The sequence below is a fragment of the Lactuca virosa genome, chromosome 3, assembly GCF_052849685.1.
Source record: "Lactuca virosa cultivar CGN04683 chromosome 3, Lactuca_virosa_CGN04683_v6, whole genome shotgun sequence".
Classification (NCBI taxonomy): Eukaryota; Viridiplantae; Streptophyta; class Magnoliopsida; order Asterales; family Asteraceae; genus Lactuca; species Lactuca virosa.
The window spans coordinates 289,529,375-289,545,303 of NC_136428.1; the positions used below are offsets into that span (position 1 = coordinate 289,529,375).

The 15,929-nt window shown below is 37.2% G+C and overlaps 1 protein-coding gene and 1 non-coding gene across 2 annotated transcripts; one reads left to right on the forward strand and one right to left on the reverse strand.

The window, feature by feature from the left end:
• Positions 1-11,380: 11,380 nt before the first annotated feature.
• On the reverse strand, positions 11,381-11,487 carry LOC145167952 (small nucleolar RNA R71). The gene has a single exon (XR_013741551.1). It is a non-coding gene; the product is annotated as a small nucleolar RNA R71 (small nucleolar RNA).
• A 407-nt stretch (positions 11,488-11,894) lies between these two features.
• Positions 11,895-13,570, forward strand: LOC145164658 (uncharacterized). Its single transcript, XM_079083372.1, has 2 exons — positions 11,895-12,080; positions 12,128-13,570. Exons 1-2 carry the CDS (start codon positions 11,895-11,897, stop codon positions 13,568-13,570), a joined length of 1,629 nt encoding a protein of 542 aa, XP_078939498.1.
• The last annotated feature ends 2,359 nt before the right edge of the window (positions 13,571-15,929 follow it).

Genomic DNA, 15,929 nt, shown 5'->3' on the forward strand with positions numbered 1-15,929 from the left:
TGAAATGCTGTACACTTCTATTGAATGTAAGGTTAATACACGCCCTAATCGGTAATTGTCTTGCTCCTCGAAGTGCATTGTTTATACTCTCATATATATTTTTTTTCAAGAAACCCCATCGACGATTGTCATCATATAAAAAACAACACTATCTTCTTTTATTTTTCTCTAAATATTTACAAGCTTGAAGATTGATGTTTTTTATTTCATTCATATATGTAACAAACTTTCTTCTTTGTATGGTGCTGCCAATAGACCAACAAAGCTTTTTAAGACTCGCGTTCTTGTACCTTTGCATGAAATTACTTCTAATGTTTCGAAGCCTGATATCTAAGCACCTTACTTTTGTTTTCTGATTCCTTCCAAACATCTATAGAAAGGCGATCTTCAATATCGGCTATGTCATCGTCTCCTATATCTCCAACATAACTCATAAAGTTCACAACCGGTGTTTCACACACACCATCATCATCAGAATTATTCCTAACACATAATGAGTCACTACTAGTATCTTCACTATCTAGTGAGTTTGCTTCATCATAATCTCCCATAAATGTATCACAATCAGGAAAAGGAAACGGTACATTTGATGGATTGCGCTCCAATACGCCAACATTACGAAGGAGATCTACAAAACTAGTACTTGTAGGCGGCATTATTTTTTCAACTTCAATTAAATTTGACCCCAATAATTTTCAACATTCTCAGCCAAATAATACATTACATCTGGACTTGGATCACTTATGACCCGTGTAATATTGGATTGCCCACCAAACTGATAGCATAGTGAGATATTTAACGTATGTGATGTTTTTTCAACTCCAACATGTGCATGACATAAATCTTTAAGTTCTTCATACCCCATTTTATGGCTAAAGATATTTGAAGTAGAAAAGGTTGAATGGTCACCCTTTATGATACCATTCTCATACTCAATATTTTCACCCCAATATAAATTAATCATAAATGGGTGATCTAGAGTCATAATGATAAATATACCAAAACTAACTGCAAAATAAATCATAAGATAGAAAAAAAAATATTAATGAGCATGCTACATATGCTAGTTATTATTACTAAATATTTGATATAATGACAATAATACGTACCTTGTTATAGACGAATGAATGTTAAACAAAAAGAAGAAGGAAATAACATAAATTCAAGAACTATGAGGGAATTTCATCATGTTGGAAGAGATGAAAAATTATCTAGTATATGAAAGAAAAAATTATAATACCTAAGAGTGAATTGATTTGACAATTCATTAAATGAGTTTTATTGAGTTTTCATCAATAGTGAAATTTGAGTTGAGTCTTCAGAATTCTTTTGCTTAAGTTGAATAAAGAAAAGTGACATAACTATACTGAGTTTTCACAAATTGTGAAAACTCAGACTACACATTTCACACATTGTGGACTAAAGAATTTCTCATATTTACAAATAAGATGATAATAAAAATGTCATTACGAATGTTTTGATTATGTTTTTTTTATATTGTAATTTAGTGTATAATTCATATTGTAATATCGTTATTAATAATATAAGTTAGTGTTACATTTTATTGTAATTTTACGCATAATTCGTATTGTAATATCGTTTTTAATTGTTTTTGTAATTTCATAATATTGTAATATATTCAATATTGGTACTTATTTGAAGGTATTTATAAAATCTATTTAAATGTATTACTTGTAAAAAATAATAAATAAAATGTAATCATATATTATGAAATTAATTAATCTATGTATAATACTTAATAAGGGTAAAAAATATTGTTAAACAATGAAAGATATAAATAAAATGAGATAAAACTTAAAAGGCTAAATTTGTAAAATATGAGAGTTATAAATAAAAATACATAATTGCTTTTATAAATAATCAGTAGAAAATGATAAAAGTGGTGGGTCCTCCCATAAAATTTGATTCGGAAGCTTCTATTCACCGACTACCAGACGCCTCAAGGCTTTGACAACTAAAAATTTAAGGGAGAAAAGGCTTAAAGTTAAGATAAATTGAGAGAGAAATGTTTGGAGCATGTGAGAATGGTCGGAGATTCGACTTCTGTTTATAGCTGAATTTTGACTGTATGCGGCACACTTGGATTGTGCGTGCCGTGAAAATTGTTGGAAGAGGTGATGTGTTGATTGATGGATGGTTCCACGTACCGAGCATCTAGTGGAGTGTCAGTGCGTGCGGCGCAGTCTATCGTTGCGCGCGAGTGTACCCGAGGAATTTCTGTTTCTTCGAAAATTCATATCTTCTTCATATGAGCTCTATTTTCGACGGATTTTATATCCACGCGTAGCTATTGAAGAGATCTATATCTTTCATTTAGACTTCGTTGGCTAATTTTGAATTTACTTTTAGAAAAAATTGCAAGAAATGGTCCTTGTGGTTAGGTGAAAATTTCCACTTCGGACCAAAAAGGTTTGGAGTAGCACTCACGGTCCAAAGGTTTTTATTTTTTTGCGAGTTTGGTCCACTTTGGTTTGATTATTTATAAATTGGTGATTTTGTCTTTCTATTTTTTTCGATTTTGTTATTACAAAAAGAAAAGAAAAAGAAAAGAAAACACATACACACACATACTCTCTTACTCTTTCTTTCTTTCTTTCTTTCTCTCTCTCTCTTTTTCTCTCTCTCTCTCTCTCTCTCTCTCTCTCTCTCTTAAAACCCCAACTTTATTCTATCCTCATCATTACAGATCAAATACCAACATCAATCCAAATTATCTTCACCTCCATCGATTATCAGAAGAAAAATTTAAAAAAATCTCAATCCAATTCAGGAATCATCATCGATAACAATCATTGAATTAATCTTCACCCTAGACCCCACCTACATCTTCTCTTTTCCATTTCACATACATTTCCCTCTTTCTATCATAAAAATTCTCATATCTGAGCAACCATAAAACCGCTATTGAAACTGAAGATTGTGGGGTTTTTTGATAGTGCATGACGGTGATAATGACCAGCGAAAGGGACATAACGACAATGTTGGAGATGGATGAAAGGCACCGACGAGACGGTGGTTTACTATGGTGATGTTGGTAGCATTTTAGGGTTTGATGATGAATAAGCACGATAGCGATGATGTTGAGAAGAAGTCGGCCAAAGAAGAAGAAAATAGTTGCAGACCACCACCTTCGCAGCCCCTTCCAGACTCCCTCTAGTCGTATAGCACCACCAAACACCCATCCCCACACCCACCTGCTCTGCTAACCCCCTTGATCAATGGCAACAGCCTCGTCGAAACAACCAAGAAGAAGGCAACAGGAAGAACTAGCTGCCATCTCCTTCTAGTATCGTTTTTAGCCACTATTTGACCCTCCTATTTCCAAAAAATTGACCATGGGTGTCTCCCACATTATGACCAGTCGTGAAATTCCCCATCTGAAAACCCCAGCCGATAAGAAACCCTAACTTCAGATCTCAATCTCCTCTCTCTCGTCGTTTGTTTTTGAGGTTCAAAGGGAGGGTTGAAACGATCGAAGCGGGTGTTTGGGGTGGTGCTACCTGACTGAAGGGAGGCAAAGGGGTAGCCTAGGCCGGTGACAACTGCCGATTTCTTCTTCTTTGGCCGCTGGTAAACATAAACCAAGAGAGAGAGAGAGAAAGAGGGAGAGTGAGAGAGAGAGACAGATAGTGTGTATGTGTGTGTGCGCGTGTGTGTGAGAGGGTTTTTTTTATTCTTTAATAAAAAACTGAAAAACAAAAAGGGAAAAATCGTCATTTTATATAAAAATCAAACCAAAATGGACCAAACTCGCAACAAAATGGAAACTTTTGGACCATTGGTGCTAGTCCAAACCTGATTGGCCCAAAGTGGCAATTTTCGACATACTATAGGGACCATCCTTGAAATTTTGTCTTATTTTTAAAGTTATATTATTAATAGGCTTAGACTGTTAAAGTCTATTAAAATTAATAAATATATCATATTGTATCTGTTCTCGATTGTCTTTATATCGACGGATAGGTGTTAACGAGATCTTCAACTCTCGTTTATATTGTTTTTCCTAACAATCGACTGATTTCATTTTCAATTTCTGAGCCGTATACTACTACGTTGAAATATTAGAAAAATCGTAACTTCCTCTTATGAAGTCAAATTTGGTCGTTCTTTATATGTACGTAATCCTTGTCACATATAGTATAACTTCAGTTAAAATTATTTATTCTAAATAATCTTCTGTCAAAATATTGTTTTACCGCTTATTTGACTACCCATATGTGCGGGTGTTTCAATTATCTCCCCTTAGGATGATTACGACCTGGAATCATCAGCATGACAGGGCTGGATGACGATCCCATGAGTAACTTTTCCATTTTAAGTAGAAATCATACAAGATGAGGTCCTCACTCCTACTGTTGTAATAGACCGAATGGTCATACTTTTATGATGCATTAGCTAGACTCAGGTCTCTTTTAATTAGATTCTAGCACAGAATGTACATTCCTTCATGTTCTAATGGTATATAATCATATTCTAGCATGTAGCAGTTCTAGCTATACACTGCTTGATCTTCACGATTACTACGATACTTCTATCGATCTCTTGACGTAAGTAGGATGCTACACCAATCATGGTTCTCTGAACCAATTAAGTTACTCCGTAGAATTTTTCTCAAGTCGGACTTGATTCAATATAACCACTAGGGTCGGAATACATCCATCTTCTTAGTCATTACAAAAATGATGGTAACGACAAACATGAACAAAACGAATCAATTACTAGTGCCTTGGTATCCTTTTGACTTTCACTGATCCAAGTGTGAGTCATTTCCTTCTGGTAGTATAGGGCTCTACTACCTTTCACACATACTTATACTTGTCCCAAGAATTGCCTTGTAATACCGAAGTAACTATACTTAAAATCACAAAACAATTTAACACGTATGAATGTATCCAAGAAATCATATAAATTTCCTAGACTCCACTTGGACTTCTTCCATTCGTAACAGCAAATCTGCTTCAACTTCATTGGTGGTGGAAACGCCAGATGATGGGATGACTTTGGAAATCACACCAAAAGTTCTACCAGCCCGTCAATCGAAGGTGTACTTCAGACGTACCGTACTGTTATGTATTCTAATGGTAAGATACCACTCTATAGGTATTACATATGATATCTTCCAATAGGTATTATTCATTATCGTAAGCCTCCACATTTCCTCTATTTGCTCAATCCGCTACGTGTGCTCATCACGACATTCTGTTTCCTCCAGAACAATCGCTGGAATTGCGAGTATATTATGATAGGGAAGATTTTATTTATGTTTAGATGCATAATCCTCCCTATTAGTCCAAAACTACATGCTAGATATAATCTAGTCTAGTATTCTACTATTTGAATCTGGAACACATAGAATTTCTAGATCCAGTCAGAAACAGACCATAGATCCAAATCAAGTAATAGCATCCTAGGTAGGCATCCTAAGGCAAGTAATAACATAATACATTTAGCAGATAATAGCAATTTAGGCATTTATCCTAAAATATACTAGTGCATGAGTCAGTTTAGGTAAACTACCTAAATATAGTAGACACACACCTCACAATCATTGCCTATCATTCTAAGTTTAAGTCTAGAAATTCCCTAATATTCCTAGTTCACTTAAACTAATGCGCTATACCAACTGTGACATCCCTAATTTTCACGGCCCGAAAAGACCGTTTTATTTATTTATGCTTAATTTAAATCAGAGTGATCTTTAAAAATGTAGAATTGGTCCCATAAAAAGTATTTCCGAAGAAAATGTTGTTCATTGATTATTAAAACTTGGGATATCATAATTGATACAAAACATAAGCATAGACATCACATGCATTAGATTAACTCGTATTAATGGCCTAAAACTCCATGAATCTCTCCGCATAATGTACCTCCAAACCATTACCTGTGATACAGAGAAACTGAGTGGGTCAGGTTGGGAAACCTAGTGAGTACATAGGGATTTCAATCCCACAATGCTATTATATATATATATATATATATATATATATATATATATATATATATATATATATATATATATATATATATATATATATATATATCTTAATATTGTAAAACCAATTGTTACCAAAAAATATATAGATGTAACTATGACTTGGATATCCATAAACCCTCATACCTAAACATACCCACCCAAATCGATCCTCACATATCCTAGTCTATAATTATCACGAAGAATTAACTTACCCACTGAACTGTTTAGAATATGATGACTTGTCATTACGGTTGCCTGATATGGACCCACCATTTCTGGTCATCCAAAAGATTATACAGACATGCTATTATAGTCCCCTGATCGAGAACCACCATCCATGGTTATTCGAAAGGAATACTATATTGTACTCCAGTACGGAGCTACCGTACATAAACACCTAATGGTGTCATAGGATAGACTTCTACTCTCCGTTCCTAATGCATATAACCTTAACATGATGCTACCCATTGTTGAGTCTAGGAGGTGCGTCATTGGGCTTGTTGCCTCAGTCCATTATTATCACGGTTCTGGGCCTGTCCAGCTGTGTTATGATATTAGGGTTTACTTTATAAGGCGCATGCATGCATCATTGTCTGTACGCTTTTTAATTATTATTCCTTTCATTGTACTATAACCCTAGCACACTTCTACAGTCGAAGTTCTTTGTCGAGCTCTTATGAGGTGGAGCATATTAATCATTCAGCTCTTGTTTGATTCATTCTGTGTTCCTTGCTTTTATTGTGTTTATCTAAATCTGTTACGAATCTAAACGATCTTAGAGAATTTAGTTCTCATCAATTGATATCAGAGCAGGAGACTGTGTAATTCATACGTATATCTTCTGTTGGAAGAATCTCTTTAGGATTTCCGCTTTTGTCGAAATTGTTGGAGCCCTCATCTCATTATTGACGTCGTTCCACGTTTTTTATAAAACCCTAATTCAACCTTTACAAGTCTGGTTCTTGAAAGATATTCAAAACAGGTCATCATGTCTCACGAAGATTCACAAACAAACCCCATCAACATATCCAACATCGTCGGATCTACTACGAGAATCCCGATTTTATATACTCAAGATTATGAAGTTTAGACGCATCACTTTGAAGACTATGTTCTTGGTTCAGAAGATAATGGGCATATAATCTGGGAGGCTATCACCTTGGGTCCGTTTGTTCACTCTGGAACAAATAGAATCATCAAAACTCAAAAGGAGTATAATCAGCTGATGATCGAGGTGCAGAAAGTTCCTCAAGACGAGAACGACAAACTGATGAGCAACATTAAAGCTATCAGGATGATCAGATTTGCCTTACAATTGGATACTTTTCTTCTGGTTAGTTCATGCACAATGGCAAAACAAATCTGGGATATGCTTAAGGAGCTGTATTCCACAGATGAGGATCTAGAGCATTCAATACAAACTCTTTTGCTCTCTGAGTTCGGTGAATTCAAGCAAAATCCAGAAGAAAAGCTCATTCAGGCGTTCGATCGTTTCAATCATCTTCTCAGCAAGATGTTCAAGCGTGGAATTGGCAGAGAAGTAATCAAGTAGAAGGTCACTTTCATGAATGGCCTAAGACACAAATGGATGGCTGTGGTTTCGACAGTGAAAGCTCATGAACAGTTCAAAACCTATTCGTTGGCGAAACTTGTGGGAATGCTCAAGTCACATGAAAACGTAGTGACTAAGGAAACGAAGGTGGTATCTGGTATGGGATCTTTGGCCCTTCTCTCAAAGAGAAAGAACATGGCTGAAGAAGAAGAAGAGTTGGATCTCTCTGAATGTGATCTGAAAAATGAAGAATATGCATTAATGGTCTCGAATCCCAAGAAGTTTGCTCGCAAAAAGTTTCCCACCTCCAAGAACCGAAACTGGCAAGGGAGCTACAATTCCGAAAAGGCGAAAGAGGAGGTTAAAACCGCTCCTCAGCAAGAAGAAGCGAAGAAGGAGAACAATCTTGTAGATGACTCCGGATATGACTGCAATTACTGCCACGGAAAAAATCACTTTGCTAAAGATTGCATTTTGAGGAAGCTGGTTGAGAAGAAGGATGGAGAAGATAATGAAGCATACTATTCACGCAAGCTGGAGGAAATAAAGAAGAAGAAAACCTCTAATACTTCAATGAATGTTTTAATTGTGCAGGAGAATATTGTTGATGATGAGTTTGGAGGAGTGGAGATTCTGTCTACTGACTCCGATGATGAAGAAGTTCGCAAGCCCTCGCATGGCAGAGCGTTTGTGGCGAAGAAAGATAATGTTGAGTTTGTTGGAATGTGCTTAATGGTGACTGCTGGAGTATCACAAATGAGAGGCTACACAACGGATGGCGGATCTGATGAGGCGAAGGAAAGAGAAGACAGATGCTTCGCTGCCAAACCGATGGGTGAGCAGATCAACGAATGTGATAAGTTGATCAAGAAGGTACAATTTATCCTTGAATCACTAAAAATACTAGTAAATAACTATGAAAAGGAATTAAACGAATTAAAATTCAAGTTTTCTAGTTTAAGTGGTAGTCTAAATCAGAATCGCCTAGCAAATTCTAACCTAACTGATCAAATCAGCAGTGTGTCTTCAAAGAGTGAGGAAAGAAGAATGTGGATAGAGCAGAAGGAAGTGGAGTTAGTTAGGGCAAAAGACGAAATAATTTATTTACAACGTGACAATTTGAAGCTTTTGAAACAAAGAGATATTTTTTGCTTGATGATCGGTACAACTTATATCACATATTTAACACCATTTGATGATGCTATTGCATTGCTTTTCCTTTTTAAGGCTTTACTATGATAAAAATATATGTTTTATAGGTTCCGGAGAAGTTTTGGAGCAATCGGGTGGAAAACGAGATGTTTTTGGAGCAAATTTTCACCGTACTAACAGAACAAATTTCCGTAATGAAGGTGGTATTTTACCGTAACCCTACGGTGTTATACCGTACCTTACTTGATAGCTGGTGAGCCCTACTGTGAGGTGGCCGTAGCCCTACAATAAAATCAGTGATACCTACGGTAGAACACCCGAGACCTACGGTGAACACTGAAATCAGCCATCGAATTAAATTGAGAAAATCATATGTTATACCTTTGGCCATGGTATAAATACCCTTCTTATGCCTCATAAATGGGGGACGTCAACTAGGGTTTGGAAGTCATTGCATTTGGCGATTTTTACACAGCGACGCACGGGTTGAAGGTTTAGAGAATTTTCTGCATTCAAGGCTTCAAGTCGTTAGATTGAACTCGTGTTTCAATTATTGAAGATCATCAATTCATCATCATTTTCTCCAACCTTACCATCTTATTACTTGTTTCCCAAGGTTTACTCATTCTAGTTTTTTTTTCAGTTATTGGACATTATTAGTTTTTATGATCTTTCGTGTGTTCATGATTCTCAAGTTGAATTATATTGTTTTCATTAAAGTCACGTGCTTTTTGATTTCTATGGAAGGCTAAACCATTAGGGTTACTTCCGGGGATGTTTAGGACTTTTGGATGAACACACTTGATTATTACTTGATTCTAGTTAATTTCAATTGTTATTTTATGCTTCATGTGATGATCTTTGGTAATGATAAATGAAATTGGGTTGTATGAATTGTTTGATGTCATAATTAAGATAGTCTATTGTCAATTCCTCATTTGTTCCAAGTTCAATTAGTTTAGGAATAAAGACAAGTGATTGAATCAACATATATTATTCCAATTTGTGATATTAAATCTTAATATTATAATATGTGTTTACAAGACACTTTATCGCCAATTCACTAATTGTTCCTAATCCAATTAGACATAGGGAGTAAGAAAAATAGTTGAATGAACATATTGTGTGCCCAAAACTATGTGTTACAAGTTAATAAACCCCAATTGCATATAAGTAATTGAATTAGGATTCTAGGGAAGAAAGTGTGTGAATCTAAATTGTCCATAACTGAACCGGGAGTACCTTGCCTTTCTCATTGAGAGTTTCGTTTTTATTAATAAATTTCCAAGTTTTTGTTTGATCTTTGTTTAAATCTCTTTCGTGACAATTGCTGGTAGTAGTTTTTCGTTAACTATTTTAACACAAAGTTTGACCACATCCTCCTCGTGGATGCGACCCTTACTTACCCTAGCTATCTAGTGGTTTTGAGGTTATTTTTTATTGAGACAACGACATCGATCAAAATTTGGCGCCGTTGCCGGGGAGATTGTGCGCTTGAACTATTGTTTTTAAGTCGTTATATTCTTTTACTTTCATTTTCAATTCTCGTTTGCAGTTCACGTTTGTTTTATTTGTGTTGTGCAGGCACACCAGTGCATGCATACAAGACATATCGGATGCTCTTCACTGCTTGTATTTGATCCAGAAATCGAACGAACAGCTCGCTCAAATCGGGTCGCCAGAAGGAACACCAACACTATGAGTGTAGATAACGTTGTCGTGGGAGATGTGGTCGAGGGGCATGCGGATGCAGTCAACAATCCTCCACCGCTAGTTCCACCACCAGCTCCACAATTCCCAAACAACAACAATGGAAACAATGGGAATAACAACAATGCCGGTGCACCAATCATCCAACCAGTACAGCCACAACCGAATAGAAACAACCATGACCAAAATGGTGGAAACGGAGGAAATTGGGCACAAAATATGGGAGGCAATGTAGGAAACCACAACGGTGGTAATGTCAGAAATCAGAACCAAAATCCTAGAAATGTTGGTCCTCAATTCGGTAATGGTGGTAACGAGGATGACTGGGATTTTGATGATGGAAGTGATAATGGACTTGGTTGGAATCAGAACCACAACAGTGGTAATAGGTGGAATCAAGGCAATCGGGGTGGAAACGGGAACTACAACAATAACTGGAACAACCAGAATTTCCCCAATGATGGCAACAATGACTACAACGATGGGTTCGGAAATCACGGCTTTGGGAATCAATATCGAAGGAATCCAAATGGTGGATTCAACAATGCAAATGGAAGATACTACAACGAAGGTAACCAATTCCCTCATCTTTACTTTCCGCAACCTAATAGACAATCTGTGGCGTCTCATTTTCAGCCGGGAGAGTATGATGATGCTTCACCTATACTCTTCGCTGAAGGAAATGAGCATCATGTGGAGGTAAAACCACAACTAATTAGTGTCTTACCCGTCTTTAGAGGCCATAAAACTGATGATCCATACAATCACCTCTATGAGTTCCTTGCAATTGCTAACGCGAATACTCCATGAGGAACTAATAGAGACTCCTTTAGACTTCACTATTTCCGTTCACTTTAAAAGAAAAAGCTAAGTATTGGTTCACTTCTCTTGCCCCCCATAGTATTACTACTTGGGAGCAATTAAAAACTAAATTTTTGCAAGAGTTATACCCTGCTAGTAAAACAACAAAAATAAGAAAAGCGATACAAGACTTTGCACAAAAACCCAATGAAGAATTTCATGATGCATTTGAACGCCTCAAGGAATTGTTGCGTTCATGTCCACATCATGAATTTCCTTGTTGGCAACTTGTACGTTTCTTTTATGATGGAGTTGACACTGCCAACCAAACTATGATTAATGCCTCGTCTGGCGGCACTATCATGATGCAAGATAGTGAAGACGCTTGGCGATTCTTGGAGCAGCTGAGTCATGGTTCAAAAACCAATTACTCAGTTAAGAAACGGGACACCCCAGTTTCATCTGCTACTTCAGTTGGACTAGACAAAAACTGGAAAAATGAAGTCAAATATGATATTAATTCTTTAAATAAAAAATTTGACTTACTACTCTCTAGTCTAGGCAAAGAGAAAGGTGTGTTTTTTTCGCAGGGACAGAAGATATGTGTAAGTTGTGGAGATTCAGGATACATCGCAGATGAGTGCATGAGAAGTCAAGAGGAAATCAATCAAGTTCACGGCTATGGTTAATTCCAAAATAATCCATGATCATTCAATCGGAACTACAACCAAGGCGGGAACTACAACAACAATGGGAATTTCAACAACAACAACCGTCAAGGGAATTACCAAAATCAAAATCAGTCAAAACAGTTCCAGCAGTGCAACTTTAACTAAGGTGGAACATCAAAGAAGGAGGAAACTGATGGCAACAAGTTGGACAAAATCATGGAGTTCATAACCTAAACATATCAGAAAGTCGACACTAACTCCAAGTTCATAGCTGCTATTGAGAAGCAGATTGCTCAACTGGTGGAGCAAATTGGGAGAAGAGAAGATGGCAAGTTTCCAAGCACCACAACAGTCAACCCATCTCACACCCAAAGACCCGGAAAAGAGCATCAACTGAACGAGGTAATCACCTTGCGTAGTGGGAAAAAGGTTGACAACAAGGTAAGTGCTCCTACTTTAGATAATGATAGTGACACTGAAGTCGTTTTTGATGAAAAAGAAGAGTTTGAGAAAGGTTTTAAATCTGAAAAACAAAAAATAGCTAAGGGTAAAGATGACTCTAAAGTTGGGGAGCATGGGGTGGAGGTTAATACCGCACCATACCCTTCGGCTTTAGAGAAACCGACATCCTTCCCTTTTGGGAAGCGAGGGCCAAAAATGGAAGACATGTGGGATCTATTTAGTCAAATTAAAATAAATATCCAGTTAGTCAAACTTATTAAGGAGGTACCTTCTTATGCTAAATTTTTGAAGGATTTGTGTGTTCAAAAACGCAAACTCCAAGCACATCTCCCTAAAAAGATTGTTTTAACCGAGCATGCGAGTTCCATAATATCAAATAAACTTCCTCCCAAGCTTAAGGATCCCGGGGCACCTTTAATTTCTATTACCTTAGGTAACATTAATATCAAAAAGGCACTCCTTGATCTTGGAGCTAGTGTTAATATAATCCCGGGAAATCTGTTTGATCAACATGACTTAGGCACTTTGGAACAAACTAATATTATTTTACGATTAGCCGATAAGTCAACAAAAATTCCCCGGGGTATATTATCAGATGTCATCATTAAGGTGGAGGATTTATATTACCCAGTTGATTTTCTTGTGCTTGACACCGAGAGCACTTATAAAGAAAGTCAACCTTCTATTATTTTGGGTCGTCCGTTTTTGGCAACAATAAATGCACAAATTAATTGTAGAACGGGTGCCATGGATATCTCTTTTGGAAATAGGAAACTTAGAATTAATGTTTTTAATACATTTCCTAACTCACCATCGGATTATGAATGTTATCGGGTGGATGTGGTTGATGACTTAGTGCATCAATTCACTCCTAAAATCTTACACCCCGATCCGTTGGAGTTTTTTCTTTCTAATGACAGAGACGAAGTTTTAGACTTGGATGACATCAAGATAGTTGAGGAGGCATTTGAAAATGCTATTGAGCAAGAGAGGCCACCATGGAGTTATCAACTTGAAAAATTGCCAACAAGTTTTTCGGACCCACTTAAGCCATCTTTGGAGGAACCACCCACTCTTGAACTTAAAACTCTTCCTTCACATCTTAAATACTCTTTTTTAGGATCTAACGAGAACTTACCAATTATCATGTCTTCTGATTTGACAGGTCCACAGGAGGAAGCATTACTGAAGGTACTTTCCAAGTATAAGGGAGAAATTGGATAGACTGAAGCAGATTTGACGGGGATTAGTCCAGCCACATGCATGTATCGAATCATCACTGAAGCTGGAGCAAAGCCATCCCGAGATGCACAACGAAGGCTCAACCCGAATCTGCGAGAAGTTGTTAAAAAGGAGGTGCTGAAATGGCTTGATGCGGGTATTATCTACCCAATATCTGATAGTGATTGGGTGAGCCTGACACAGACAGTGCCAAAGAAGTCGGGCATCACAGTGGTGGATACAGAAGATGGAGAGAAGATCTCAACAAGACCGGTCACCGGATGGAGAGTTTGCATCGATTATCGCAAGCTCAATGCTGCAATGTCAAAGGACCATTTCCCTCTCCCTTTTATTGATCAAATAATTGAGAAATTATCTGGAAAAAAGTTTTATTGCTTTTTGGATGGATACTCGGGGTATAATCAAATTGTCATCCACCCCGAGGATCAATCCAAAACCACATTCACATGTCCCTGTGGCACCTTTGCTTTCCGAAGGATGCCATTCGGCTTGTGCAATGCCCCTGCCACATTTCAAAGATGTATGATGACTATTTTTTCAGACATGGTGGGGGACTCATTAGAAATTTTCATGGATGATTTTTCAATTTTTGGATCTTCTGACATGCTTAAACCAATTAGAAAAAGTTTTAAAACGTTGTATTGAGTCTAATTTGGTTTTAATTTGGGAGAAGAGTCATTTTATGGTAAAAGAGGGAATTGTACTTGGCCATGTTGTCCCCGAGCGTGGTTTTGATGTTGATCGGGCCAAAGTACAAATTATTTCTACTCTTCCCCCACCAACTTCGGTAAAAGGCGTCTGTTCTTTTCTTGGACATGTCGGCTTTTATCGAAGATTTATCAAGGGTTTTAGTGCAATCTCAAAACCTCTTTGTAATTTACTTTTAAAAGACGCATCATTTTCCTTTGATAAATCATGTCTTGAATCTTTTACCACATTAAAGAACAAACTTGTTGAAGCCCATATCTTGCAATCACCCGATTGGACTTTACCTTTTGAAATTATGTGTGATGCGAGTGATTACGCGGTAGGGGCAGTTTTGGGACAACGGGTGAATAAAAAACCCGTTGCAATTTGTTATGCGAGCAAAACGTTTTCGGATGCACAATTGAATTACACTACTACCGAAAAAGAGTAGCTTGCGGTCGTGTTTGCACTTGACAAATTTAGATCTTACATATGGGGATCTAAAGTTGTAATTTTTACCGACCATAGTGCCATTCGCCACCTCTTGGAAAAGAAGGATGCCAAACCACGTCTCATAAGATGGATCCTTCTTCTTCAAGAGTTTGATCTTGAAATTCGGGACAAAAAGGGTTCCGAAAATGTTGTGGCGGATCATTTATCTAGAATAATTAATAATGATAACTCAACGGAAGTTATTCAAGAAAACTTTCCGGATGAGCATATTCTTGCTGTCAAAACTATACCATGGTTTGCTAATTTAGTGAATTACTTTGTGAGATGGGAAACTCCATCATATTGGACTGCTCAACAAAGGAGGTTTTTCCACTCCCAAACAAAATACTACATATAGGAGGACCCGGATCTTTTCGAAATTGGAGCGGATCAAGTGATTAGGAGATGTGTACCACATACGGAGCAAGAAGACATTCTTCGACACTGCCATTCATATGCATTTGGAGGGCATTTTAGTGCCAAAAAGACAGGGCATCGGGTTCTACAAAGCGGTTTTTTTTGCCCTCTATTTTTAAAGATGCACATACATTCGGTAAAGCTTGTATTCGTTGCCAACAAGTTGGGGGGGATCTCACGACGGGACATGATGCCAATGACCCCAATTTGAGTAGTTGAAATTTTTGATGTATGGGGCATTGATTTCATGGGCTCGTTCCCCATTTCTTTTGGCAATCTATACATTCTTGTAGCCGTCGATTATGTATCAAAATGGGTTGAGGCTGAGGCTACACGCACGAATGACCATAGTGTTGTTTGTAAATTTGTTAAAAAGAACATCTTTTCTAGACACGGAATCCCTCGAACTATTATTAGTGATGGGGGTTCCCATTTTAAAAATTGGCATTTTGCAAAGTTACTAAAACGCTATGGTGTCACACATAGGATTGCTACTCCATATCACCCACAAACGAGTGGACAAGTAGAAGTGTCAAATAGGGAAATAAAACGAATCTTGGAAAAGACTGTTCGTCCCGACCGAAAAGATTGGTCATTAAGATTAGATGATGCATTGTGGGAATATCGAACATCCTATAAGACGCCCATTGGAATGTCCCCGTATCAGCTTGTTTATGGAAAGCCATGCCATCTCCCGGTGGAGTTGGAACACCGTGCTATGTGGGCCATTAAAAAGGCTAACTTT

What these genes read in the sequence shown, in the direction of transcription:
- LOC145164658 (XM_079083372.1), top strand. Translation starts at nt 11,895, where the DNA reads ATGGTTAATTCCAAAATAATCCATGATCATTCAATCGGAACTACAACC. An exon ending in AAAGAAGGAGGAAACTGATG is followed by an intron (nt 12,081 to 12,127) that starts GCAACAAGTTGG and finishes TAAACATATCAG; the next exon opens with AAAGTCGACACTAACTCCAA.